General features: G+C 58.0%; 1 protein-coding gene across 2 annotated transcripts; it reads right to left on the bottom strand.

The window, feature by feature from the left end:
- Positions 1 to 83: 83 nt before the first annotated feature.
- On the bottom strand, positions 84 to 23,227 carry NPTXR (neuronal pentraxin receptor). 2 transcript variants are annotated; one of them, XM_086712251.1, is made up of 5 exons: positions 22,616 to 23,227; positions 9,927 to 10,155; positions 7,404 to 7,651; positions 4,677 to 4,856; positions 84 to 4,335 (listed from the first exon to the last, which is right to left on the bottom strand). In XM_086712251.1, the coding sequence occupies exons 1-5, from the start codon at positions 23,210 to 23,212 to the stop codon at positions 4,111 to 4,113; spliced, it is 1,479 nt and encodes a 492-aa protein (XP_086568377.1). In that variant the 5' UTR covers positions 23,213 to 23,227; the 3' UTR covers positions 84 to 4,110. The 2 variants fall into 2 exon arrangements, with proteins under 2 accessions (XP_086568377.1, XP_086568378.1); XM_086712252.1 differs by having other exon boundaries at positions 9,927 to 10,152.
- Positions 23,228 to 24,728: the final 1,501 nt, after the last annotated feature.

Below are 24,728 nucleotides of genomic sequence, written 5' to 3'. Positions count from 1 at the left end.
TGGGTGCGGCTGTGGGACATCAACGTACCACCTGCTCTGTCCCGCCCGGCACCCCAGGCTAGCTCACCCTTGGAAGAAGAGCCTCAGAGTAAACATTGTTTATTTTGAACATTCAAATTTACAAAAACAAAAAAGTAACAAAAACCCATGACATAGCTCACACACGTACACATACACACACACACACACACACACACACACGTTGCATCTCATGTCACTTTATGTACAAAATTGGGCAAGGAGAAGGGGGCGGTGGGTCACCAGGAGGGTACAATAGTTTCACAGTGTCGGACAGCTGGACACGCTCACTCACTGCTCAGCCTGGGCCCACACGAGCCCCTTCCCCACCCAGCAGGGGTGAGGTGGGATTTGGGGTGGCAGGCAGCTGTGACAGAGGGGAAGAGAATGATCCCATCTCTGGGAGGGGACCCCTTCTCCAGTCTGCTCAGGGAAAGGTGCTGGGAAATGTAGAGGAGCAGGGACCCAATTTTGGGGGGGCGGGGGTAGGGGCCACTGCGTTGTGGGGAGTCAGAAAGCTGAGATCAGGTCTCCAAGGGTCCTGGCCGGGTGGCCCTGAGGGGCGCTCACCTTCCCTCATCTGTAAAACGAGGCGTGGGCCTCTTGAAGAATCCTTCCTGCCCAAAGCTGTGGTCCAAGGTCATGCACAATTATGGCAAGGTGATCGGCCCCCTTGGGATGTTGACTGGGGGTACAACGTGCCACAAAGGTGGGGAGATCTGGCAGATAAGAGCTGTGAAGCACCTGGCGCAGGGCTTGGCCCAAAGCAGGAGTTTGAGAAACATCATTTTCCCCCTTCCCTGCCTGGGACACTTGGGAGACCATCCAGCTTCCTCTTCCCTTTCATTTCTCCTGGAAACTCTAGCCAGGAGGGCTGAGGTGGCGGGCACACTTCAGAGGCACATGTTCCCTGAAGGGGCTGAGACCCCTCCCATGGCTTCACCCAAGGGGACCCTGGCCCTGGGGCCAGCCCATCCCGGGCCTCTGCCTCCATCACAAACCCTGTGAGGGTAGTGAATGGGGTCAAGCATCTCTTCAGGCCAAAATCCACCCGGAGCAACGATGCTAAGTGTCACTCCCTACAGAGAGCAGGGGTGCCCGTGCCTTTGCAACCTGTTTGGTTTGAACGCTGGACTCCGTCTTCTGCCAGCTGATTGACACTGGGCAAGTTACTTAACCTCTCTGTGCCCCAGTTCCCTCCCTTGTATAACGGGGCCCCAAACCGTTCCAACCTCATAACTGTGTTGGGACAATAAATGAGATGATGCGAGGTGCTCAGCGCAGCGCCTGACAAGGTTGTAAGGAACACAGGCCCTGGCACCGTCGTTAGCCACAGCAGCTCAGGGACGCAACCGAGCGACATTTCTAGCTCCTCCTTCCCCGTCTTCTCGGCTGTGCCCAGGAGCAGCTGAACAAGACCAAAACTGGAGTCCAAACGGCAGGCTTTGGGCAGAGGTGAAGAGCGGTCCATGGATGAAGGAGGGGTGGGGACAGCAGGCTTGCATCTTCCTGAAATGGGAATGATCACCCAGGCCACTCGCCGATGTCCCGGACTCACAGCCTGCACCTTGACGCCTCGGGTTTGTTCCTGTTCCCTCTGGAGGGCTGACCAGGGTGACTCAGCACAGGACCGAGGTCAGATGTCTCATTATGACCATGACAAAGCATAAAGGACTTGGGAGGACGCCTCTGGGTGGGCTCAGCCATCAAACAAGTTCTGTCACTTTCCTCCTAAGACCCTTTCTTTCCCCCCAGGCCTCCACAAAAGCTGCTTCCTTAAAAACAGTAACAGAAACCCAATAAGGCCCAGTGTCCCCGAAATCGGAGTTCTGAATTCCGCTGTCACCCCAGCAACAGCATATGTCCTTAAGAGACGCTTGACCCAGCACTTGGGCTGATGTCATTGGCTGTTACCGGGGCAACCTAGGTCTCAGCAGTCTCTGGCAGAAGCGTGCCATCGCTGCTTCTTCTAGGGGGAGCTGGGCTGGAGGTGCCCAACGGTCTATCTGTGCTCTTGAAATGGAAACAAGGATCTGGGAGGTGGCGGCAACAAGTTTTGGAGAAGCCTCCACAGCAACGGCCCCACAGCCTACAGCTCATGCCTCAGGTTACGTGCTGGCGGGGAAAAGAGACGGGGAACAGAAAGCAGGACAAAAGGCACCTGTACCTGCTCGAGCCCGGTAGCCTGCAGCTGCCCAGACACCTGGTAGGTGACTGGCAGAAGGGACACCTGCCTTTTCAGCTTTCCATTCCTCCCAGAGTGCTTGGAGATCACACCTGTCCTTCCCCCTACTTCCTGGCGGGGCCGGACGCCAAGATGTTTCTGTGCGTCATCAGGGAAGATGTTCGTGTTGGAAAGCATTCTGACCTCCCAAACGTCCATCCTCTCAGGCGAAGGCTGGACTCGAAGACACTCGTGGACAGGCAGAATGGCATAGGAGGGGAAGAGCCCTGAAGAGGGATTCAGAAGCCCTGGGTTCTAGTCCTGGCTCTGCCCCATTGGGCTCTGTGATCCTGTGCAAGTCATTTGACCTCTCTGAGCGCTTCCCCAGCTATACAAGCAAGAGGTCAGACTGGGTGGCTTTAACTCAGCTTTTACATCCTTCTACTCTCTTGGGGGAATCGGTGAGGACTCAGGGTGAGACACTCTCAAACAGGCAAGGGTGCCAGGCTGGCGGGATGGGGGGGGGGGCGGTGGGAATCCAGAAAAGCTGGTTTTTACAATCTGTGCATGAAGTTGGCCTGCCTAGTCCCTTGCCTTTGCCCCTGACTCTCTGGAGCCAGCTGCTGACCCTGACCCATGCCCAGCCCATGATCCCATCTGCTGCCAACTCTCAGAATCTACCCCTGCTACGTCCCCTGGTTGCTAGGCAGCTTCAGGCTGGCCCCACCCTGTCCACGTGGAATCACAGACAATCTCACGTTTGATCTGGAGAGCTCTCAGCAATGACCACAGCAAGGGCCTCAGCTCACAAATGAGGAAGACGAGCCCAGAGAGAGCAGGGACTTACAGAAGGCCACACGGCAGGTTAGCAGCGGGGCTGGCTAGGAACCATGGGTTCCTCCTTCTCATCCAGCGCTCTGCACACCACTCCACCCTTCTCCCCTCTCTGCCTGCTCAGTTCCTTCCTGTCTTCCTTCCCCCAGAGGCTGCAGGGCCATGCAGAAGGGCTAGGTAATGCGACTCTGCCATAGCCTGGGTCCCAGGGCGCAGTGCCTCTGCCTCAAGCTGCTCCTAGGCCAGGCTGAAGTGGCCCAGGTCCTGTCCTGGGCACGGAGGAGGAGAGGCGACCTGCCACTTAGCACACATGTGGGCGAGCACAAGGGGTGACTATGGCCTTTTGGCCTCCTAGGGTCTTAATCCCTCGGGCTGGAGCCGGGAAGGGAATGTCCTGGAAATTGAGGTGGGGGTGGGCCAGGCGTGGAACCAACATTCAAACCACTGCACACAAAGAAACAAGCAAAGAGGAAGAAGAGAGGGTGCGGGAGGCTCCATCAAATTCCCATTGCCCCTTCAGGGGCAACTGGTGGGAAGATGCAGGAGGGGTGAGTCTGAGTCTCCTATGTCTCTGTCATGCCCTTCTAGGCTGAGGGGACAGCTCTAGAGCTTGTTGTGGCCCTGAAGGGGATGGGGCCAGGCCTGTTGCATGGGGGACAGGTGCACTGAGATAGCAGGCCCTTCCCGCCGCCCCCCCCCCGCCCCCAACCCAGTGGCATGTGCTGTTGAGATCAGTGGAATCAGACATGGCTGATGGGCCAGGGTGGGTGGGGGTAAGAGACAGCTCTAGTCTAATGCCAAGAGAGCGGACAGAGCTGTGGGCACTGTTACCACCCTCCACCAGGTCCTGGACTCACCCCAGGCTTGACCTGTTGGCTTGAGCTGCTTGTCCCCGTCCAAGTGGGGGTAGGGGACAGCCATAGCAGGGCAGGGCATTCTGGAGGTGTAGGTATAGGTGGGGGAAACAGGAGGCACGGCCAGGAGTGGGGCAGGAGGGGGGGCAGTGTGTGGGTAGGCTGAGGAGGGAATGTGTGTCCCCAAAATAAGGTCCCCAAAATGGCAGGCAAGGGAGGGACCCTGGATGAGGTGGCCCCTCATGCCTTGGCCCTCCCCTTGCAGACATCAAAGGTAGCCTTTTTTGCACCCCCGAAGGCCTCCACCAGCTTGTCTTCCCAGGGAAGGACGTTGCCCAGCAGTGGCCCGGTACAGTTGGCAATGCCCAGGACCTGGGCAGGTGTCAGGGCGTGGTCCCACAGGTTAAACTGGGCGATGTCACCCACGAAGGCCTGAGTGGCGTCAAACCGGCCACCCAGGGCATCCTGGGCCAAGAGAGGAGCAGAGAAAGGAGAGAGACATGGAGTGAGGCAGGGGGAAAGACAGGCAGGCTGACTCAATCAGGGCCCAGGTCCTGCTGAAGCCCCGTCCCCAGAGTTCTAGCCCCGTCCCCAAGTTCCAGCCCTGTCCCCAAGGTTCCAGCCCCTTGGGCAGGTTTCTAGTCTCTCTGGGTCTCAGTTTGCCCACCTGCAGAATGGCTGGGTCAGACTGAGCGATCACTGCTGTGCTCTTAGGGTCCCTCTACCTAACCCCTCCTTCTCAGGGGCCCTGGGTGAGTGAGATATCTTACTTAGGCCTCATGCCCCCATACCACCCTGGGCCTTACCTGCTCCTGGCCCAGGATAAGGATTCCATGTGGCTTGATGGGGTGCCAGGCAGCCAGGTTCTCACCGGAGCCCTGCAGCTCCCCATCCTGGTAGGCAGACCACAGGCCGTCCCTCGTCGTCCAGGAGATGCAGATGTGGTGCCAGCCATTGTCCTTCAGGCTCAGAGGCAGCTGGGCCACCTGGACATAGGTCCCGCGACCCCAGGTCAGAGGTACCACAGTCCCAAGGCTGGACCAGTGAGGAGGCGGGGGGACCAGGAGACCCATGTTCTTCTCTCCAGGGACTGGCCCAAGGCTTGACCCTCCCGCTCCTCCCAGCCCAGCATCTTTCGGACCGCTTTTTCTTCTTTCCCCACAACTCAACCAGGCAGCTTCTCTCAGATCACAAGGGACTCTTCGGTACTGGTTTTCAGGTGTTTCCAGCTAGTTTATTCACCCTCTTACAGGGTGCGGGGCGGGAGCCACATCTCACCATCTCTGAACACCTCACACAGTGCCTGGCACGCAGCTGGGCTCACACTGGCAGTGGCGGAATGAGCCTTGGACTCTGAGGCTGGGCACTGGCACCCAGCCCTGGCTCTCCCAACCAACCTCCCGTGGGACCTTGGGGAGGCTGCTCTTTCCTCCCTGGGCCTCAGTTCTTCATCTGTGAAGTAAGGAGGTCAGGCAAAGGGTGGCAAATGTGTGGCCACCTCTGGCTCCTCCACCCAAGGCAGACATGGCTAATCAATTACGAACCTAGGCTCAGCCTTGGGACCTTTCCTACCACGGGGCTCTGGGAAAGCCGCTGGTGATTGACTCAAATTGGCCCGTGAGATGAAAGGTACTTGCTGCCTGTGGATTTGGGACTCCCGAGGGGCTCTTTCATCACCTAGTTCTGAGATCACACTTGAATACAACACTATCTGAGGCCTGCTTGGGGCCAGGCCTTGTTCTGGACACTGGGGATATGGATCTGGTCTCAGCTATAAATGAGTCTGAGTCTGCACGGGAGGGAAGAGCTTCAGGGCAACATTACAAGACAAAAGACCAGGGGCCATTTGGGAGGTACAGAGGCTGTGAAGGCCCATAGGAAGAGGCAGGTGTGGGAACAGCAGACACGGTATTCAAACACATCTGGAAGGACAATGCATCTGACCATCCCAGCAAGTTGGGGGCACAGTAGCAGCAAAGGCTAAGAGGCTGGAATCAAAGGAGACCGGAGTAATCCCTGAAGTTGACCCTCAAAAGGACTCTTGACGTTCCTGGAATAGCACTGTTCACTGCCCTGTCCAGGGTGCTGAATCCTTTCCACAGAGACCTGAGTGCTGAGCTTGCACAGGGCCAAGGATGGCAGCCAGGGGGGTGTATGAAGGGGACATGGCAGCAGGATCTAGATGTTGTCCAGCTACCCTAGGCTTCTTAAGACCTACTGGGCTACAAGAGAAACTCCTGTCCCCTGGGCCCATCTCCTTCTTCTTCATCCTCCTCCAGGACACCCATGAAAGACACCTCCTGCTGAGCTGGGTTCTGATGGGTGACAACCACTCCTAGCAGATCTATGTGGCTGTGGGCTGGTCACGAGTGGGTGTGGTAGGTGGTGCTTACATTTCCAGGGGGGCCTTAAAAGACCACCATGGCTGCAAATCCCAAAGCAATATGGCAGGTGAAGGAGGATATTTGAGGGGAATGAGGGTGATAAGACACTCCCTCTTCTGCTCAATCACCGTGCCCCTGCCACACCACTCCCCCGTGTCCTTGTCCTGCCCTGCAGATAGGCGCAGGGAGGGCTGTGGGGCTGGGGGTCCAGGCATGGGGAAGATGGGTGGCCCAAGGATAGAACGGTGGAGGGGTTCACGGGGGGGTTCTGCAGCCCAAAACCGCGAATCATATCAGCACCCCTTCACCAGCTGTGTGGGCCTGTGTGCATTCTTTGCCCTCTCTGAGCCTCCGCTTCTCCATGTGCAAAATGGTAATGGTAAGGGTGCCTACCTCCCAGTGCTGTTGGGAGGGTCAAGGGTGATAATGTGAGTAAAGTGCTTATGAGCACTGGGCCTGGAATAATAACAGCTCACATGGCTCAAAGCTTGTTAAATGTTAGGCTTGCTCACACCCCTTTACATGTATGTAAGCCACTCATTTCTCACCACAACCCCACGGTAGAGACTACTGCCAGTCCTCCTTGGCGGATGAGGAAACTGAGGCACGGGGTGTGTAAGCGACCAGTCTAACGTCACACAGAGGGTAAGCAGCAGAACCAGAATTCAAATCCAGCGTTCAGGCCTGACCATGGCCCATTCTACTCTCCCTATGAGGAGGGCGGCAGAGGGGGAGCGGCAGAGGAGGACGGGGGCAAGGAGTCCACCAGCGCTCCCTCCTCAAGTAGTTCCTTGGGCCTCATTGGCTTCTCTCTTTGCCCATGAGAGAGACAGCGCCCTGGGACAGACATCTGTAGCCATGTTCCTACAGCTGGGTCACTGGGGAAGCCCCACAGGTCTCCTCTGTAAATGGACATGCCATCACTTACAGCTCTCGGATCCAGGCCCCTCTGCAGCCAGCCCCAGGTCTGGCTTGTCTTTGTACTCCTAGAACCCAGCCTGGCACACAGTAGGCATTTCATATGTGCTGAAGCTGCTGAGCAGGAGAACTCAAAGGGCCCGCAGGCTTGGGACCCAGCACAGTGCAGGTGCTCCTGGAAGGGTCACCCGGCCCCCCACTTTCCTCCCATTCTGCCCAGCCTCCACTCACCTTGTCGTTGATCAGCAGTTCCATGGGGTCGTGGCCCGCCTCCAGCAGCACAATCTCATTGGCCTGCCCGGGCACGGAGTAGGAGAAGGGTGTGCCCTGGCCATTGCCACCCGACCTGGACCGCAGCCACATGCAGACGGTGAAGGCGTAGAGCTCAGGCAGGGCCTTCCGCACGCGGGCGTACATGTAGTTGTTGCGGATGGGGATGCTGATCTTGAAGGCATCTGGGGGGCTGTAGGCTGAGGACCCTGAGGGGGGTGGGCAAGGTGGTCATGGTGGGGATCAGTGGCCACTGATGGGGATGGGCAGCGCGGACTGTAGAATGAGGGCTACTAGTCCCTGGACATCTGCCATGTACCAGATGCATTTGCAGCCTTTTCTACCCTGCCATTGTGTTGACGGGTGTGGTTAAGGTCCAAGGGCTCTGGACCTGAGACGTCCTGAGTTCAAATCCGGGCTCCACACTTCCCAGCCACATGACCTTCCACAGTTCAACTTCACCTCTCTCGGCCCTAGTTTGCTCAGTAAGATGGCATAAATAAGATTTCCTCCCTCTCAGGCTTGTGTGAGGGTTGAGTGGGACAAACTATGTAAAGGGCCTGGCCCAGAGTAAATGCTCGACAAATGTTAACTATTCCAATGATCATTGTTTGGACTTCTTTGCCTATTGTTTACATTTTTAAATATTTATTTTAGAGAGAGAGGGAGTGAGCATGAGCAGGGGAGGAGCAGAGAGAGAGAGGGAGACAGAGAATCCAAAGCAGGCTCTGTGCCGTCAGCACAGAGCCCAATGCGAGGCTTGAACTCACAGACTGTGAGATCGGGACTTGAGCCAAAGTTGGACGCTTAACCAACTGAGCCACACAGGTGCCCCTCTTTGCCTGTTTATTTAACAAGCACTCTACAGTGCCTTCTGTATGGCAGGCACTGTCCTAAGAGCCTTTCCATACATGACCTCCTTCATTCTTATGACAGCCCTATGAGGTGGACACTGTTATAATCCTCAGTTTACAGATGAGGCAACCTTGGCACAGAGGGATTAGGTAATCTTCTCAAGGCCACACAGCTAGTAAGTGGCAAAGCTGGGATCTGAACAGGATCATCCTGGGATTCCTTGATATCCAGGGCAGCACAGAGTTTCAGGGATTCTATGCCTTAAGTATTAGAGGGCTTTCTGCAGGGGCAGACTGGGGAGTCGCCATCTCTATGGGCAGGGGGGGTGACACCCACCACACCCACCTCTGGGATAGGAGTTCCCCTCCTCCAGCTGGTTGTTGAGGGCTGGGGTTAGGGGGTTAGGGCTGGGAATGGTGGACCCAGGTTCCCAGGTTCGGTTGGGGCTTGGGGTGAAGGCTGATGTGGTGATGCATCATGGTAAGAGAGGAAGGGGCTCGGTGACGGTCCCTTGAAGCCTGTTTCATAGATGAGGAAGTCGAGTCCCAAGAAGGGACTTGCCCACAGGCATACAGACATCTAGCCTAGTTGCCTCCCTCTTCTCTGCCCGACAGCCGCTGGAGGGGGCATTTCCCCCAATCCCTTAGAAGATGCAGTATAGGGGGGCCAGTGGCAGGACTGAGGAGGGATGAGTTTGCCTTTCTTGTCTCTGTGCTCCAGCCGGAAACCCACCAGGCCAAGCCTTGCCTTCAGCTGTGCCCCTGCTATGGCCCCTCCACTCCACAACTGACTCTACCTCTCCCTGCAAGGACTAGCTTGAGGCTCACCTCCTCCAGCCTCTTGGATTTCCTTCTCTGAAACTTCTGTCCCTGTCTAAGCCAGTCCCAGATAATTACTCAGGATTCCCCCTAACTTGTCTGTAAGCCTCTTACAGGATGCTCCTCCCAAGGTTTCAAAGATGAAAGTTCCCTGAGACCTCCTGAGTCCTAAATCCCCGTATTTCAGATGAGAAAAACGAGGCCTGAGGAAAGGAAGCAAAATTCAAAAGTCTCAGCGCAAGCCAGTGACAGCTGTGGAGCCCGGAGCCAGGTCCCCTTGATGCTCAAACCCGTGGACTACCCATTACCCTGACCCCTGGAAGCGCCAGGCCCAGGTGTTTAACAAGTGACAAAATCTGGATTCACTGAAGGTGCTGTTTTGTGGGGTGGCTAAATGCACGGACTTTGGCAGGAGACCCACTTTGAGGTTCAGATCCACCATTCACTGGCTGTGTGACGTTGGACAAGTCACTTGACCTCTCTGAGCCTCGGTTTCCTTTTCTGTGAAATGGGGATAATAACACACCATCCCTGTGTGGTTTGTGAAGGTTAACCCAGCTGACGTGTCACGTACTTAGCCCACTCCCAGAACGTAAGTGCCAGAAAACGCTAACCGTTAAAAATAATAACCCTGATGATACTCCCCAATTATTCTCACCCTCTTGGGTTCTGCAGCCTCCTCCCCCGCCATCCCATCTAGCTTTAGTCTCTGGAGAGCATAAAAACGTTTTCGAGTGAATCTGCCACTTTGAGGACCCATCTGAGAACCAAGGCCTCGCCTGCTATGCCCTCTGCGGGGCCCAGGACCCACCGTGCTCCAGTTCGGCTACGCGGCCCTGTAGCGCATCCAGCTCCTTCTCCACTTCCTGCCGCTGCCGGTGGCTGCTGTGACTCAAAGCCATGCGCTCCTTCTCCAGGGTCAGCACCTTGGCCAGCAGCTGGCCCTCCAGTTCATCCATCTTGGAGTGCAGGGCGGTGGGCACCGCGGGCGCAGGGGCTGGGGCGGCTGAGAAGTTCACACGGGCTGGGAGCTCCTGCTGCTTACGGGGCAGAAAAAAAAGGGGGGCATGTGAGGTCACTTGCAGGGAGGAAGGAAAGAGACACGGGGCTCAGAGATGCCTACCACCCACCCCTGGTGATTGACCCCAGGTGAGCCTCAGCGTCTCCATATGCAAAGTGATGGTGAGCTGACCTCAAGAACATGTCAGCCTATGGTGGGGTCGGGGGGCCGGCAGTGGAGAGCTCTGAAAGCTTCCCTGGGTGGGTCTGATGTTGCCATCGGGGCTGAGAGCCACTGCTGAGCCCTTCTTAACTGAAAGACTGGACACTGATGGGTCTTTAAAGGAATGGATAGTCTTCACTCATTCACTTGGCAAGCTTCTCTAAGACGGTGAGAGGTTCTGCGTGGGCACTGGGCAGATAGATGCAGGGGCACAAACCAGGGGCTTCTGGAATAGAGCTGCAATGGTGCGCCCATTCCAGAGTAACATGTGGTTCAAGTCACAGGCTCTGGAGTCGGACAACCCGGGGCCCAAATCCAGCTCAAGAACCAATCTGCTGTGTGACCCTAGGCAAATGCCTCCACCTCTCTGAACCCCTGTTTCCTTACAAGCAACAGGGGACACGCGTATCTATTTAGAAGGGTTGGGGGATGATTGGGCAGTTAACGCCAATGAACAGAGCCTGGTTATTGCAATTACTGTCTAGGGCAGAGTGTTCTAAGCTGGCCTCTGACACCCTCATCCTGCCTGGGGTGAGGACGAAGTGTTTAGAGTCCCCCCTTTTCCTGTCTTAAGACCCCAGGGGGCAGGAGAATTGGGACAGGAGCCCGCGGGGGGGGGGGGACTCTCCTCCCCCTCTCCTGCTGGAGGAAGCCCCTTCTGGGGTGGAAGAAGGCAGGCAAGGCCACACGTCCAGACTCTGGGAGGGGGTAGTCTCTGGCAGGCAACGGGAGCATCAGTAGAAAATTAAAAATTCAGCGAGCTTCTAGGAGCCAAATTAGACCTTCTCTGTCCCCTTGGCTCCCTCCACATCCCCAGAGGCCCAGGCAGCTCCCGCTCAGTCAGCCCCGGGCCTTGTCCGCAGGCTTAGCCCCAGACCCGAGCTCACTGAGTTCTCACGAATCTGTAAGCGAGCGAGTAAATGGTGAGCGCCTACCGCGGGCAGGGCACGGGGTGCTGGAGAGACAGCTGAGGGTCAAATGGACAACCACGGTGCCCTGTGCCTCGCAGGGACGGCCCCTCGGCTTGGGGCAAGCACCCCTCCCTGGCCCCCACTGGCCCAGCCCACTTGCCGGGTGAGACTGGGTGGATCCCTTCGCCTCTCTGAGCCTTGTTTTCTGGCCATGTGATGAGGGGGTAAACGTGTCCCCCCCCCCCCCCCCCGCCTCAAAGCGCTGGGGGTGGGGGAGGGCGGTGCCTGAGAGAAGCTGCCAGGACCTTCCGCTGAGGAGCTGGGGGAGGGGGACTGACGCGTGGTTCTGTCACTCCACCTTGAGAGTGGGGGCAGGTGGGCTAACTTCTCTGGGGTCATTCTCCCTCATTTATAAAATAAGGACTTGGAATGCCCAGCTTGCAGAGCTGTGGTCAGGATTAAATGACGGTGGGCAGGAGAAGGGCCCAGACCAAGCCACCTTTATCCCCCACCACGTCCCACATAAGAGGGCACAGCCATCCATCCGTCCGTCCTCTGTGTAGTCGCTTGCTTGGCCGGCCGGGCGGGGCCGGGCTGCAGGCCGAGGGAGGTGGGCGGGCGAGGGATGAGCAGCTCCAGCGCACCTGACCCCACCCGTTACACGAACCTCCCACGTCCTATCTGGAGGGCTCCTGCTGACTCCCCGGGTGCCTACGAATCCTGACTCTGGGTGACTAAAAACAAAGCCTCAGTTTCCCCTTCTGTAAAATGGGGACAACCAGCCCCAGGACGGATGTAACGATGGCACAGAGCAGTAACAGGCCCTCGTGGACTGTGAGAGCAGAACGCAAACTGTGAGCCTTGGATACCTCGGCCAACGAAGAGCTCACTACCTCCAGAAGCTTCCCTGGACCAATGCCGGTGGGGGGCTGGGGGGTGGGGGGGCTCTGGCTGGGTGTCCTGGGCTCTGGCACCCTCTATCCTCAGTTTCCCTCTTTCGACAGTGCCAAGCTTGGCACGAAGGGCACACATCTGAGTGAGACCACGTGCCAGGTCCATCCTTGGCACTGCACGCGTATTTACTCCTCAGTCCTCACAGCCGCCCTTTTTGGTTGGTACTCTTACTGCCCCCATATTTCACCGATGGGGGAACTGAGGCAGAGGTCCTTCTGAATTTTCTACAGCAGCGGGGCCGGGCAAAGCCGATACCTCTGGCGCTCTCTAGCAAAGCGTCCTCCTCCCGCGGAGGGAGAAGGGGCCTGGCAGGAAGGAACAGGACGTCTAGTGCTATTTACACAGACGCTGCGGTGAGCGGGCGTGCAAGCTGTTCTTTTGTCGGAGCCACCAGCTCTGCCGCCGGCAGGAAGGCCAGGGAGGAGGTGGGCTCTCCAGATCGTGTGCGGCCCCCTCCCCACCCCAGTGTCTGAATCAGAAGAACACGACTCCCCCCCACTTTCCCCATCTGCTGCGGGCTCAGGCTGTGCCGCGTGGGCTCCCGGCTGATGCCAATCGGGCCCCTGGCCCAGGGTGGGGGGGGAGGGATGATGATGCCATCACCCCCCACTCAGGTCCCGAAGAGGCAGGAAAAGGGGGGCTCTGAGCCCACAGGCTGTTGCGCTGCGAGTCTGCGTGGGGTTCGGTGTAAGCGCACAGGCCCTGAGCCAGCGCCGGGGTCCCGGTCCAGCTTAGCGCTAACGGGCTGGGCTCATTAGCGCTCTGCAGGGAGGAGGCGGGCAGAGGAGTTGTCCTCGCCGCCGTCACTGCTGTCACTACCGCGTGCCAGGTCCCGCACCAGGGAAGCACCGCGCGAACACTTCACAGCCCTCTCGGCGATCTGGGGAGGTGAGGAGGCCCACTCTACAGATGGAGGAACTGAGACAGTGAGGTGCAAGAACCCCAGCCCAGGCCCTTCTGATTCCAGAAGCTGTTCCCATTCTTCCCTCGCAGTGTGGGTCTCGGGCTGCCAAGTGGGCACGATGCCGGCCGCCCTGCCTGCCAGGGGGGCCAGCGGAAGTGGTTCTAGTGGCCACGAAAAGGCTGGGAGGGTCTGGAAGGCTATGTGAGACCGTGGGGCGGCGGGGGGGGGGGGGCGGCAGCCTCACAGAGGGGGCCCGGATGGGAGGGACCTGCCCAGGCCGGGTGGCTCTGAGGCTGGGAGGATGCAGGGAAGACCCCAGCCGCCTTGTCCCCACGTGGGGTCTGTTCCTTTCCTGTGGGGAGCAGAGGGAGGGTGCTGGACCTCAGTGCACAGCTCACCCCCCATCCCCCCTGCCCCGCGGACAATGCAGGGCCCGGCTCCAGGGGCACCCGGGACGGGTGGAAAAGAACCAGCTTCACTCACCTCCCCACCTGACCACCCCCAAGTCTCGTGTGACTCTGCTGGGCTCAGCTCGGTTCCACCAGCCCGGTGACCTTATGTACAGCTGCTGTGCCTCAGTTTTCCCAGCCGAAAGGGGACAGCAATAATACCTCCTAGCATATTAGTGATAATTGAGTTACATAATGTCCTTAGGGTAGAGCTGGCCTACGGAGGGCTCTGCAAGTGTGGATGATATTATTATAATTACTACTTGATTATCTCTTGAAGGGACCCACCCTGCTCCAACTCCGACCATAAATCTGTTTGTTTAACCATTACAGTGAGAGAAGAAGCAAGTCTCAGAAAACAGCTACATACCGTTTATACAAAGTTGCAAAGATTCGAAACTGGATCATGGATTTGTAAAAGCAGGAAGAAACACAGGGGGCGAGAAGGATACAAGTTCGGGACAGAGGTGACCCTCTCTCGGGGGGGTGGGCGATCTGGGGCTGGGAGTTGGGAGGATCTCAGGGGCGTGAGCTGGCTGTAAACGTTTTGGTTCTTCTTGAGCCTGGATCCCTGCCTGGACGGTGTTCTTCATACCTGCGTGTAGGCCTCAGATACTCTGCATTGATTTTCTTTTCAAACAAAAACAAAAACGAAAGCAGGAAAGGGGCGCCTGGGTGGCTCGGTCGGTTAAATGCCCAACTCTTGGTTTCAGTTCAGGTCATGAGCTCACAGTTCGTGGGTTTGAGCCCCACGTCGGGCTCCACGCTGATGGTGTGGGGCCTACTTGGGATTCTCTCTCTCCCTCTCTCTCTCTGCACCTCCCCTGCTCGCTCGCTCTCTCTCTCTCAAGATAAAAAAAAAAAACAAAACAGACAAAAGTCCAAAAGCAGTCTTTGAGCGTAGAATCTAACCCTGAGTCTTAATGGTAGCCTTGCTTGGCTCCTCTGTCCCTCTCTAGTCCGGGCCACTGTCACCTCGGCTCCTACGCCGGCCCTTCTCCACACCGCAGCCGGGGGGGCAGCCGCCTAACTGCAAATCCAACCGTGTTGCCGAAAATCCTTCAACAGCTCCCTTCCCCCACTGATAAAGTCCCAGCCCCTCTACGCTCAGCCCCCACTCCCCACCCCTGCAGGCTACACTTCATTCCCACCTAAAGTCACCAACGGCCCCCAGCTCCTTTCTCACCCCAGGGCCTCCGTACATTCTGTTCCTTCTGCTAAGAACACACTTCCTGTTCCCACCCCACCTCCCCCCGCCAAAGCCTGCTCACCCACCAGATGGCAGCTTTCCCCACACCTGATCTAAGACGCTCCAAAGGGAGAAGAAAGAGGGCTTCTGTGGAGAGACCGAGGGTCTCGATTCACTCAGTCCCTCCCTCACTCATTCGTCCACCCATCCACGTACGCTGTGGCGACTCGATGTCACGAGCACAGGCACGACTCACATCAGACGGGCCAGCGTCGTCCCCAGGCTCCCCGCTTACTAGATCTGTGGCCCTGGACAAGCTGCTCAACTTCTTTCCTCAACTCTAAAATGGAGATAATGGGGCGCCTGGGTGGCTCCGTTGGTTCAGCGTCCAGCTTCGGCTCAGGTCATGATCTCGCGGTTCGTGAGTTCAACCCCCGCACCGGGCTCTGTGCTGACAGCTTGGAGCCTGGAGCCCGCTTCGGATTCTGTGTCTCCCCCTCTCTCTGCCCCTCCCCCGCTCACGTTCTGTCTTTCTCTCTCAAAAATAAACTTTAAAAAAAATGAGGAAAAAAAAATAAAATGGGATAATAATAGTCTCTACCTTCTGGAATATAAGTAACGACAAAATGAAAGAACGTACGTGAAGACTGGCACACGATGAGTGACTGATAAATGGTTATAACCATTATTATTATTATTTGCGGCTACTGAGGGGCAGGAGAGCATAGTGAGTAGTGACTGTGTGGGGCGGGTGGGGAGGGGGGGCTGGAGCCAGCTGTCAAGAGGGAAATCCCCACTGCGTGACCGGGCAAGGTCAACCCCTCTGAGCCTCCGTGTCCTCACCTGTGAAATGGGAGCAGTTAAAAGTCCCATGGTGCTTATGGGGACTCAGTTGGAAGGCCCCTAGAAAAGGCTGGCACGGAGGGTGCCCTATGCCCTGCTGCCTCTTCCTGAGTGACAGGTGCAATGGCTCCAGAGGTGGACGAGGCCTGCACCAGGCATGGGCTGTGCTCCCAGCTGGGGCGGGGGGGGGGGGGGGGGGGAGGTAGACTGGGGGGTGTGACAGCACAAGAGCCCTCATGGAGGCACGGGCTCTGCGGGGCGGCAGGGGTCAAGGTGAGTCAGGGCAGGCCTCTCCCAGCAGGCCCTGTGTCTCCAACGTACCCAGAGGCGAAGGGGCAGGAAAGCAGGCCATAGAGGCCGGACTGGTCTTTGGTCCTGGGCTCTGAGGCCTCGGAGTTAAGTGATAGGTCACCCCCAACCCCAGGCTCCCTTGCCTCTCCCTTCAAGTGCTTCCTGTCCAGGGCTGCATTGCCACAGAATTCCCTCTCAGGCCCTGCTTGTCCACATACTTCTGGGCCCGGGGCCAAACATCTACTGCAAAGACTGGGGATCCCCCTCCCCCCCTCCCAGCCCATTTTAATAGAAAATCTTGGCTGTGAGCTCAGCTCAGCTTCTGCCGTGCTGTGTGGCCTTCAGTCACTCGGGCTCTCTGGGCCTCAGCTTCCCCTGGAGTCAAATGAGGGGCATGTGGGGGCACATAAGTGTTTCCACCCCGGGCTGGCTGTCTCAGCCCCTGCCACTAGAGTTCTATGGGGGGGACCGTGCGCCCGAGATTGTCCTCGGGGAACCCCACCGCACTGTCACCTGGTGAGGAGCGCCAGCCCCTGCCTGACCTTTTTCCGCCTCCCATAGGCAAGGACTCCACCAAATGGCCAATAAACAGAAGAAAAGGTGCTCAACATCGTGAGTCATCAGAGATACACAAATTAAAACCACAGTGAGTTCACTGCACGCCCACCAGAACGGGGAGGGTTTTAAAAATAACCACACCAAGGCTGGCAAGCTTCACACACAGGTGGGCATGTAAACGCTTACTGCCACTTCGGCAAAGTGTTTGGCATCACCTCCTAAACGCTACGTAAATGTCTCTCCCGGGACCCAGACACCCACTCCTGGGGATGTATCCAGGAGAAATGAGGGCTTATCACCACCAAAAGATGTCACAAGAATGTTCATGGCAGCCTTATTTGTAACACCCGGATGTCCATCCACAGGGGAAGGGGTAAGTAAATGTAGGCGTGTCTATGCACCAAAACACTACACGACATGAAAAAAATCACAAGCCACTGTCACCTGCCCCACGATCAAATGTCAGCCCTCACGTACAACAGAAACACCAGACATAAAGGGATGCGGCAGTCTGGGGAAGTAGGGACTCCAGGGGTCCCGGAGGAGCCTTCAGGGACACTGGAAATGTCCCGCTCTCGATCTGAGCGGTGCTCTCGTCCACACGTAAGTGTGCACTGAGCTGCACATTTAAGATTTGTGTGTTTTGTAAGTGAGAGACGTGAGCTCTTAGGTATCTCGAATAGAAGATATACTTCAAAAGAAAAAAAAAAATCCCAGGTTAGGTGCTGCCTTCTGTTCACATAGCGCCTGCCGAGCTTGCAACAGCAGGAAGGGCCTCCTCCCCTGGGGCAAGGCTTGCCAGGGATGGGAGGCCACCAGGGCACTGTACGACGGGGCAAGCTGGCTCCTCGGAGCGCCGTGCGCACCCCTTACATCTAACAGATGGAGAATCTGAGGATCAGAGAGAAGAAGGAATTTTCTAAGGTCACAGCAAACAGGTGGCAGAACCGGGGTTTTTAACACCCGGTGTCTTGCTAGACAAAGGCGTGGCACAGGCAGGAGTAGGGGTTAAGGGCTGTGCATTGGGAGTGTATCACCTAGAGATGGGGGGGCCAGCCACAGGGAGAGGCACCATCTGGGGCTGCAGGTGGCTGGTGGGCCCCGAGGATCCATATCCTCAAACAGAAGGCCAATGGGCAGAACCCCTCTTGCTGTAGTGCGCCAGCCCCCTTCACGGCCAAAAGAGGTAGGGTCAGGGAACCAGCCCTTACAGAGCAGAAGCTGCCAGAATGGGCAGCAATGTAAAAAAAAAAAAAAAAAAAAAGAAGAAGCAACAGACTTTAGAAAAGGCACCGATAGATTCCCTAAGGCGCTGTGTTTCTCTGCAGATTTCCCTCAGAAACTGGAGGCCTGGGAGTGGGTGGGTGGGGGCTCGGTGAGGGCCGCACACACATGTAACCCCCCTCAACTCTCCCCCCCCCCCACCCACCACTGCCAATCCCTAAGCAGGAGGCATCCGCCCAAGAACTCCCACCGTAGAGCCCAAAGGGCTGGGCCCAGATCCAGCCTCCCCCCCTTCCACCCACTTTACAGATTAGAAAACTGAAAAAAAAACAGAGAGGGAAGTAAAGAGCTTAGAGTCACAAGCAAAAAGAACTCCACTTTATGCCACCAGCCGCACTACCTCAGAGACCATTTCGAGCTGAAAGGTGTTTCGCGAACATTTGGCCCGCTGTATCATTTCACGGAGCGGAAGCCGAAGCTGGCGCGTGGGGGTGGGGTGGGGTGGGGTGGGGTGGGGGTGGGGGTGGCGGAGGGGTGGGGCGGGTTGTCGGGTTCTGGTTCTTCCACGTCCTTATCTGTAAGAGGGGAGGGTGTACAGCCCATTTCACAGGGCCCAAGACTGAATGAGCTAATCAGTGTTACTTAATACTGTTATTTATTATTAGCAAAACTTCCACGTGAGCCTTCTGCCGGTCCTGCCGGCCGGCAGGACAAGCCTTTGGGGACTGGCCCTCATCCCTCTGGCTCTGGGGGCTCTGACACAGAAACAGTCCGGGGCACTGTCTAGCAAGAGGCCCTGCCCCCCACCGGCCTTTCCCACTCTTCCTGAAGGTAGGTGAGGTCTGACCTCTCCAGATGGATCTAGAGAAAATGATGCCCACTAAGGGCTCTGGAACCAGACACTGACAGGCTCCCCTGCTGTGCGACCTTGGGCCAATTGCTTAACCACTCTGAACGTTGGTTTCCTCATCCGTACAAGGGGGATGAAATGGTTACCTCCCTTATGGAGATTTGATGAGGATTAAATGAGATAATGCCCAGTGCCTGACACACAGTAGGTGCTCAGCAAGCATGAGCTATAATTGTTATCAAGGCCAGGGTCCCCTGTGACCATTGTCAGGGTGTTCCTTACCCCCATCTTTCCACCCCAACATGGAGGCAGGCGACCAGCTTGCTAGGCCGGGTTAAGGATGTGGTTTAGTCAAACAAAGAACTGCTGATGGAATCAATCTGAAAGCTTCATTTGCCACATACATTAAATTGATGCAAAAAAAAAAAAAAGGAACCCTGGAACATGTATGCGTGGCTGGTTGCCATGTAAATGGTTCAACCCTTTTGGAAAGTGGTTCTTGGCCACAGCCATAAAAAATCAATATCCTCTGACCCAGTAATACCTCTCCTGGGAATTCAGCCTAAAGAAATAATTCAACAGACTTCAAAAGAAAAAAAAAAAACTATCTGCATGAAATTGATCCCGCAATGAGCATCTAGAAGAAAAATAATTAGGAGCAACCTACATCTCCAGCAAAAGAGAAGAGATGGTCAGAGCAGTGATGGATAGTGGAGCCAGAGATAGATCCCAGCATATCATGGCCATCATTCAAACGGTAATTACCAGCAACCGGTAATTCTGGAACAATGTCTACATCTGGATAAAGGACCAGAAGGGGCTGAAAAAAATGGATGAAATAGTGGAATTAAATGCGATTTTTCCCCCCAAAACACATTTTGACTTTGTTTCCGTTAACAGCCACGACCGTAACAACAAAACCAAAAACACAGGCAAGAAGATAAATAATTTCTCCTAGGCTCACAAACAGGGTTCTCACTTGAGGCCTCGAGGAGAGGCTGGGCCAGTGTGACCTTCCCTCCCCTTTGGTAGAGGGCTCGTGGGGTGAGGGAGGGGGTGATACAGAGACGGGCCAGGTGGGGACGGGCAGGGATGCGCAGAGGGCTGCGGGAGCAGGAATGGGGGTAGGAAAAGGTCAGTGTGCGATCAGGGAGGGCCTCTGGGAGGAGGTGTCCTCAGAGCAGACTCTTGGCTGATGAGTATGGCTACTCTGGGGGTAATCTGGGCAGAGGCAAGAAGGAAATGGGAGACGGGCCAGCTCTGTAATGAGAGCCTGGGAGCAGGCTGAGGGGTTTGCACCATGAGGAAGCCCCATGATGGGCTTAAGGAAGATTCTTGGGGCTTAAGGAAGATGGATGGAGGGGTGTGCCTGCAGTGGGAGACAACTGAGGAGGCTGCTGCAAGAGAGGTGAGGTCGACTGGAAGGAGGGCAGGGCGGGAACTAACCATGGCTTATCAGAGCACACCTGAAAAGCGGGTCGGCGGAGGACCTGAGTCCAGGTTGGGGCACCATGAGGGCAGGGGGCCAGTGTGACGTCCAGAGGGAGGTGCTCAGGAAGCGGTTGGATCTACCGGTCTGGAGCTCCGGAAAGAAACCTGGGCTGGATGAAGCTGGCTGGGGCACCACAGCGGACTGGGCGTTGGGAGCCTCCGGGTGTGGCTGAGTTCACCCAGGGAAAGTGAGAAGAGAGCCAGGAGGGGTGCGACCGATAAAGGAGGAGGACCCCGAAATGGGACACAGAAGCAGAGAGGGAGGAAGAGCAGGTAAGAGGTGTCTAGAAGCCAAGGGCCCGGAGATCTTTAGGAGGGAATGATCACTGGGGTCAGATGTTGGAGAGGCGTTCATCAAGGTAAGGACAGAATCGTTCCCATTCAATTGATCGTCTTGGGTGACGGCCCCAGAGCACGTTCAGCGAGCTGTAAGGGGAGAGAGGTGAGTGGCGAGAAAACAGACCCTGAGAATCTGGGGGCAAGCTTTTGAGGATATCGGATGAAGAGAGGGGAGGAAGAAGACAGTAGCTAACGAGAGCACGCGGTTCCGCTGAGCTCAGGAGTCTGACCCCACAACTGTCAGGGTCCAGATCCCAGTCCCTCCCAAAGACCCCAGGGAGATTGGCTCTGGGGCTGCCAGGCCCAGAAGGCAGATCTGGTGGGCAAGCAGACCCCCGCCTTCCTGCCTCCAAGTCCACCGCGCTCAGAAAGCAGGAAGGGCGTGTGTAGGGAAGCCAGGGCTCTCCCAACCCGGGAGGCTGGTCTGGTGACAAATCCCAGGCGCCAGGATCCCCACCCCCCCAACCTCAGCAGGCTAACTGGAGGGGAGCCCACCCTGCCAAATGCACAGGTGCTGGGGGAACGGGTCCAGGGCAAGCCCAGCCCTGCCAGCCCCAGACGTGGGAGGAACCACGGTGCCATCTGGGTGTGGAGGCAGGCGCTGGGGCAGGCAAGAGGAAGTTTATTGAAAACCGAATCTTTTTTTTTCTTTTTTTGACATTAATAAACTCTTTTTCCTAAAAGGGGGGGGGGGTTGTTCCCATTTTGATCTTTGGCTACTTGAAAAATTAGCAATATGATTGCTTAATGGTAAAAATAGCCATCACTCAAATTCATGGAGCACATCTCTGCCCGACGCCGTTCTGGGCCGTTCACAAAGATGAACTCACTTCATCTTCCTAACGCCCCGACGAGGCAGGTGACATTACTGTCCCCATTGCACAGGTGGGGAAACTGAGGCTCCCCTTCACAGTTGCGCCTCAGTGTTCCTCTGATTATCTCCCTGCTATTGGCTCTCGCATCCTAGAAATGCCCCAGAGGTGAAGTAGGAACCGGGGGTGTTGGCCTGGCACACAAGCCTCCTGGGCTCTCCTCCTTCCTCTGTCACTCACCTTAGGAGGGCCCTGAGCCCCAAGTGTCTCACCAGTAAGATGACAGGGCTGGCTGTGATGGCCTGGCTGCCATGTGACAACCCCCCCCCCTCGACCCCCACCAGAGGCGGGTGCTGACACCTGCACAGACTCCCTGGAGGGCCACTGGGCCACGGCAATGGCCAACCTTCCACACAGGCAACATTTGGTGCCGCTGGGCCGGAGGTTGATCTGCGAGAGCCATGAGGAGGGGGGAGTCCCTACCTTCCCTTCCTTCCAGCCTCTCCTCCCTCTGCCTTCGCCAGGTGCACCCGGTTGGGGGAAAATGCTAAAGGAGCCTTTGGCCTCTTTCTCCCCTCTCTTTCCGCAGACTGTTTTGTTGCTAACCCCCTTCCCTGCCATCTGGACATCACGGATGGCTGGGGGGTGGTCAGTGTCTTGCAGCTGTCTGTCCTTCCTAGTCTGCCCAGCTCCCGCTCCGGGGGGGGGGGGGGGCCCAAATGGGTTTTCACAGGGAGGTAGGGGGTCTGGAGACTTCAAATGAGAAACCACTGGTGGCGGAATCACACCACAGCCCAGAGCCTACTCCCTTCGTTACATCCCTTGTGTCTGACCTGAGCCAGGGACCGTTGAAAGGGGTGTGTGGAGAAGGAGCCCGCGGGAGAGCCTGTTCTCTGGTCAGTCCCCATCCCAGAGCTGCTGGGTGCCCGGCAGTAGAGGCTAGGCCAGCGCTATCTAAGTTCCTGCGGTTGGGCCCGCGGGGCGGGGGCGGGGGGCGGGGAGGGGAAGCACTGAGGGGCAGCCGGATTTGGCTTATGGGACACTCCCTTCCCTGCTCTTCGGCAGGACAGCAGGTTCCCCAGTCCCCTGGACAGCGCTTCCTATCTCCTGACCACAGGAAGTGAGTGGGACTGGTCCCGCGTTGGGGGGGGGGGGGGGGGGGCGTCTGGAAGAAAGAAACGAAACGGGCATTTAAGGAGGCCCTAGGACGGGCCAAGCATTTTCATACACCTACATTTTACTAAATCCTCACTACAAGCGGGCACTCACGCCCATTTCGCAGAAGCCCAAACCGAGGCTTACGGCAGAGGGTGCCTGGAGGAAAAGGGGAGCGGAACGAGCCTTTCCCGCGCGCCCCCTGAGCCTCAGTCACGGCGTCGGCCACGGCCGGCCTCCCCGGGGCGCCCGCGAGCGGCCCCTCCCACCCCCGCCCGCCCGCCCCCGACGGTGCGCGCGGCGCTCACCTCGATGCGGTCCAGGCGGTCCCGGAGGGCTCGCACGGCGTCCTCCAGCTCGAGGATGAGGGCCGGCGAGTCCCAGGGCCCGTCGGCCATGGCGTCGCGGCGGGGCCCGGCGTCCTGGAGGCCGCGCGGCAGGCCGCTCTCGCAGCGGCCCAGCTTGCCGGTGAGCTCGCGGATGGTGTCCTGGTCGGCGCGGATGCGCGCCTCCTGCTGCAGCGCCGTCTGGCGCAGCTGCTCGGCGGTGCTCTGCAGCAGCAGCAGCTCCTCGCGCTCGCCGGCCGCCGCGTCGCCCTGCTCGGTCCCCGACGGGCAGGCGGCCGCCAGCGGCGTGCACAGGAAGCGGCTGAAGAGGGGCGCGGGCGGCAGCGGGTGCGCGCTGGCCGCCGGCGCCCCGGGCAGCGCGGGGGGCCCGGCCGAGCCGCCCGCGCCGTGCAGCGCGCTCAGGCTGCGCTGCGGGCCCGGGGACGCGGCGGCGGCGGCGGCGGCGCTGGCCGAGGCGGCCGAGGCGTTGTCGGCGCCGCCGGGCAGCGCCCGCGCCGGGCTGGCCGCCAGGGGCACGCTGGCGATGATGCAGATGACGGCACCGAGGAACGCCAGCATGCCCGCGGCCAGCAGCACGGCCAGGAACTTCAGCGTGAGGCGGGCGGCGGGGGCGCCCGAGGCCCCCCGGCAGGCGCGGCGGCGGGGTCGGGGCGCGGGGCCCGGGCGCGCGGGGCCGAGCGGGAGCCGGAGCCGGAGCCGGAGCTGTTGCCGCGGCCGCTGCTGCCGCCGCTCTGAGCCCGGGCGGCGCGAGGAGGAGAAGGCGGCGGGCGGCGGGGAGGGGGAGCGGGCGCGGCGGCCCCGCCCCGCCGGCTCCCCCGGGGCCCGGCCGTGGCCCAGCCCCGCACCCGTTCCGTGCCGGGCGCCGAGGCCGGGGCGCCGGCGAGAGCTTTAGCCCGGCCGCCCGGCCGCCCGGCGCCGGGGGCGGCGACGCGATGGCCGCGCGGCGGGACGCCCTGGGGACCCCACCCCCACCCCCCCGCCCCGCTCCGGTGCTCCGGCCCCCTCCCCGAACCCGTGATGCCGACAGCTACCTCGCGGGGAGCTTTTCTTCGTTCCGGGCCCAGTGCCGAGCGAGCTACAAGCTCGGGCACAATTAAGCCTCACGGTGGACGTGCTCCCCGTGGAAATGAGGGGACCGAGGCCCACTGGGGTCAGGTCGCCGTCCAAGGTCACACAGCTAGGATGCGCTGGAACAGCGTTTGAGTTCAGGCGCTTCTGACCGGACTCAGGCTGGGCGACGGAGGTGGGGTGGGCGTGGGGAGAAGAAGAAGAAGAAGAAAAGAGGTCAGTGTTGGGGACAGGGGACTGGAGGTTTTGAGCCACCTTCTTCCTATACGGTGGCCACCTGCCTGTCACTTGCCACCCCCAAGCTAAAGAAGGAGTAGAGTTCACTCCCCTCCACTCCCACAAAACAAACAAACAAAACACGACAGGACACAACACACACACACACACACACACACACACACGCACACACAGTGGAAAAACAAAGAAACAAAAACTTCCTGTGATCTCAGAGGGTAGCAGAAGTTTCCTCTTCTGAATCCTGAGGGGTGCCAGAGAAGACCCCCTCTCCCCACTGCAGTCTATATTAGGAAGGCAAAGCCCCGGTGAGCAGGTGGACCAGGCGCTGGAAGGAACCAGAAGGAATGGGAGTGAGCTGTGGTGTGGGGGTGGTTGAGGAGACTTTTACTTTCTCCTATCAAAAATGTCTATAGATATATATTGTGTTGCAAATGAACTTTTGCAATTAAAAACTTCAAAGAAAATCACACCATTCTTCACAGTTCAGGTCCCCTCCAATTTTCCACAAGGCGTTTTCTGACCAGCGTGGCTTCCCAGGGCTGCAAGGGCATTCAGAAGGCAGCGGATGTTCATGGCTGCAGCCTAGGCTGGAGGAGAGGGGCTGTGGCTCCTGGGAGTCATGGGCCAAGGCCACACCCAGGTCAATCCTGAACCTAAGCCACGCCCAGGCCTGTCTCCCTTTCTAGCATGCGTTCTTGACTTCAGGGGGAAGGCACAAACTGGGGCTCTGAACCATCACGGGACCGTGTGGTCTCTGCATCGTGCTGGT

Source organism: Puma concolor, chromosome B4 (assembly GCF_028749965.1).
Source record: "Puma concolor isolate L17-30 chromosome B4, mPumCon1.1.hap2, whole genome shotgun sequence".
Classification (NCBI taxonomy): Eukaryota; Metazoa; Chordata; class Mammalia; order Carnivora; family Felidae; genus Puma; species Puma concolor.
Note: the sequence above shows the minus strand (reverse complement) of the source record. Positions and strands in the feature narration are given on the sequence as shown.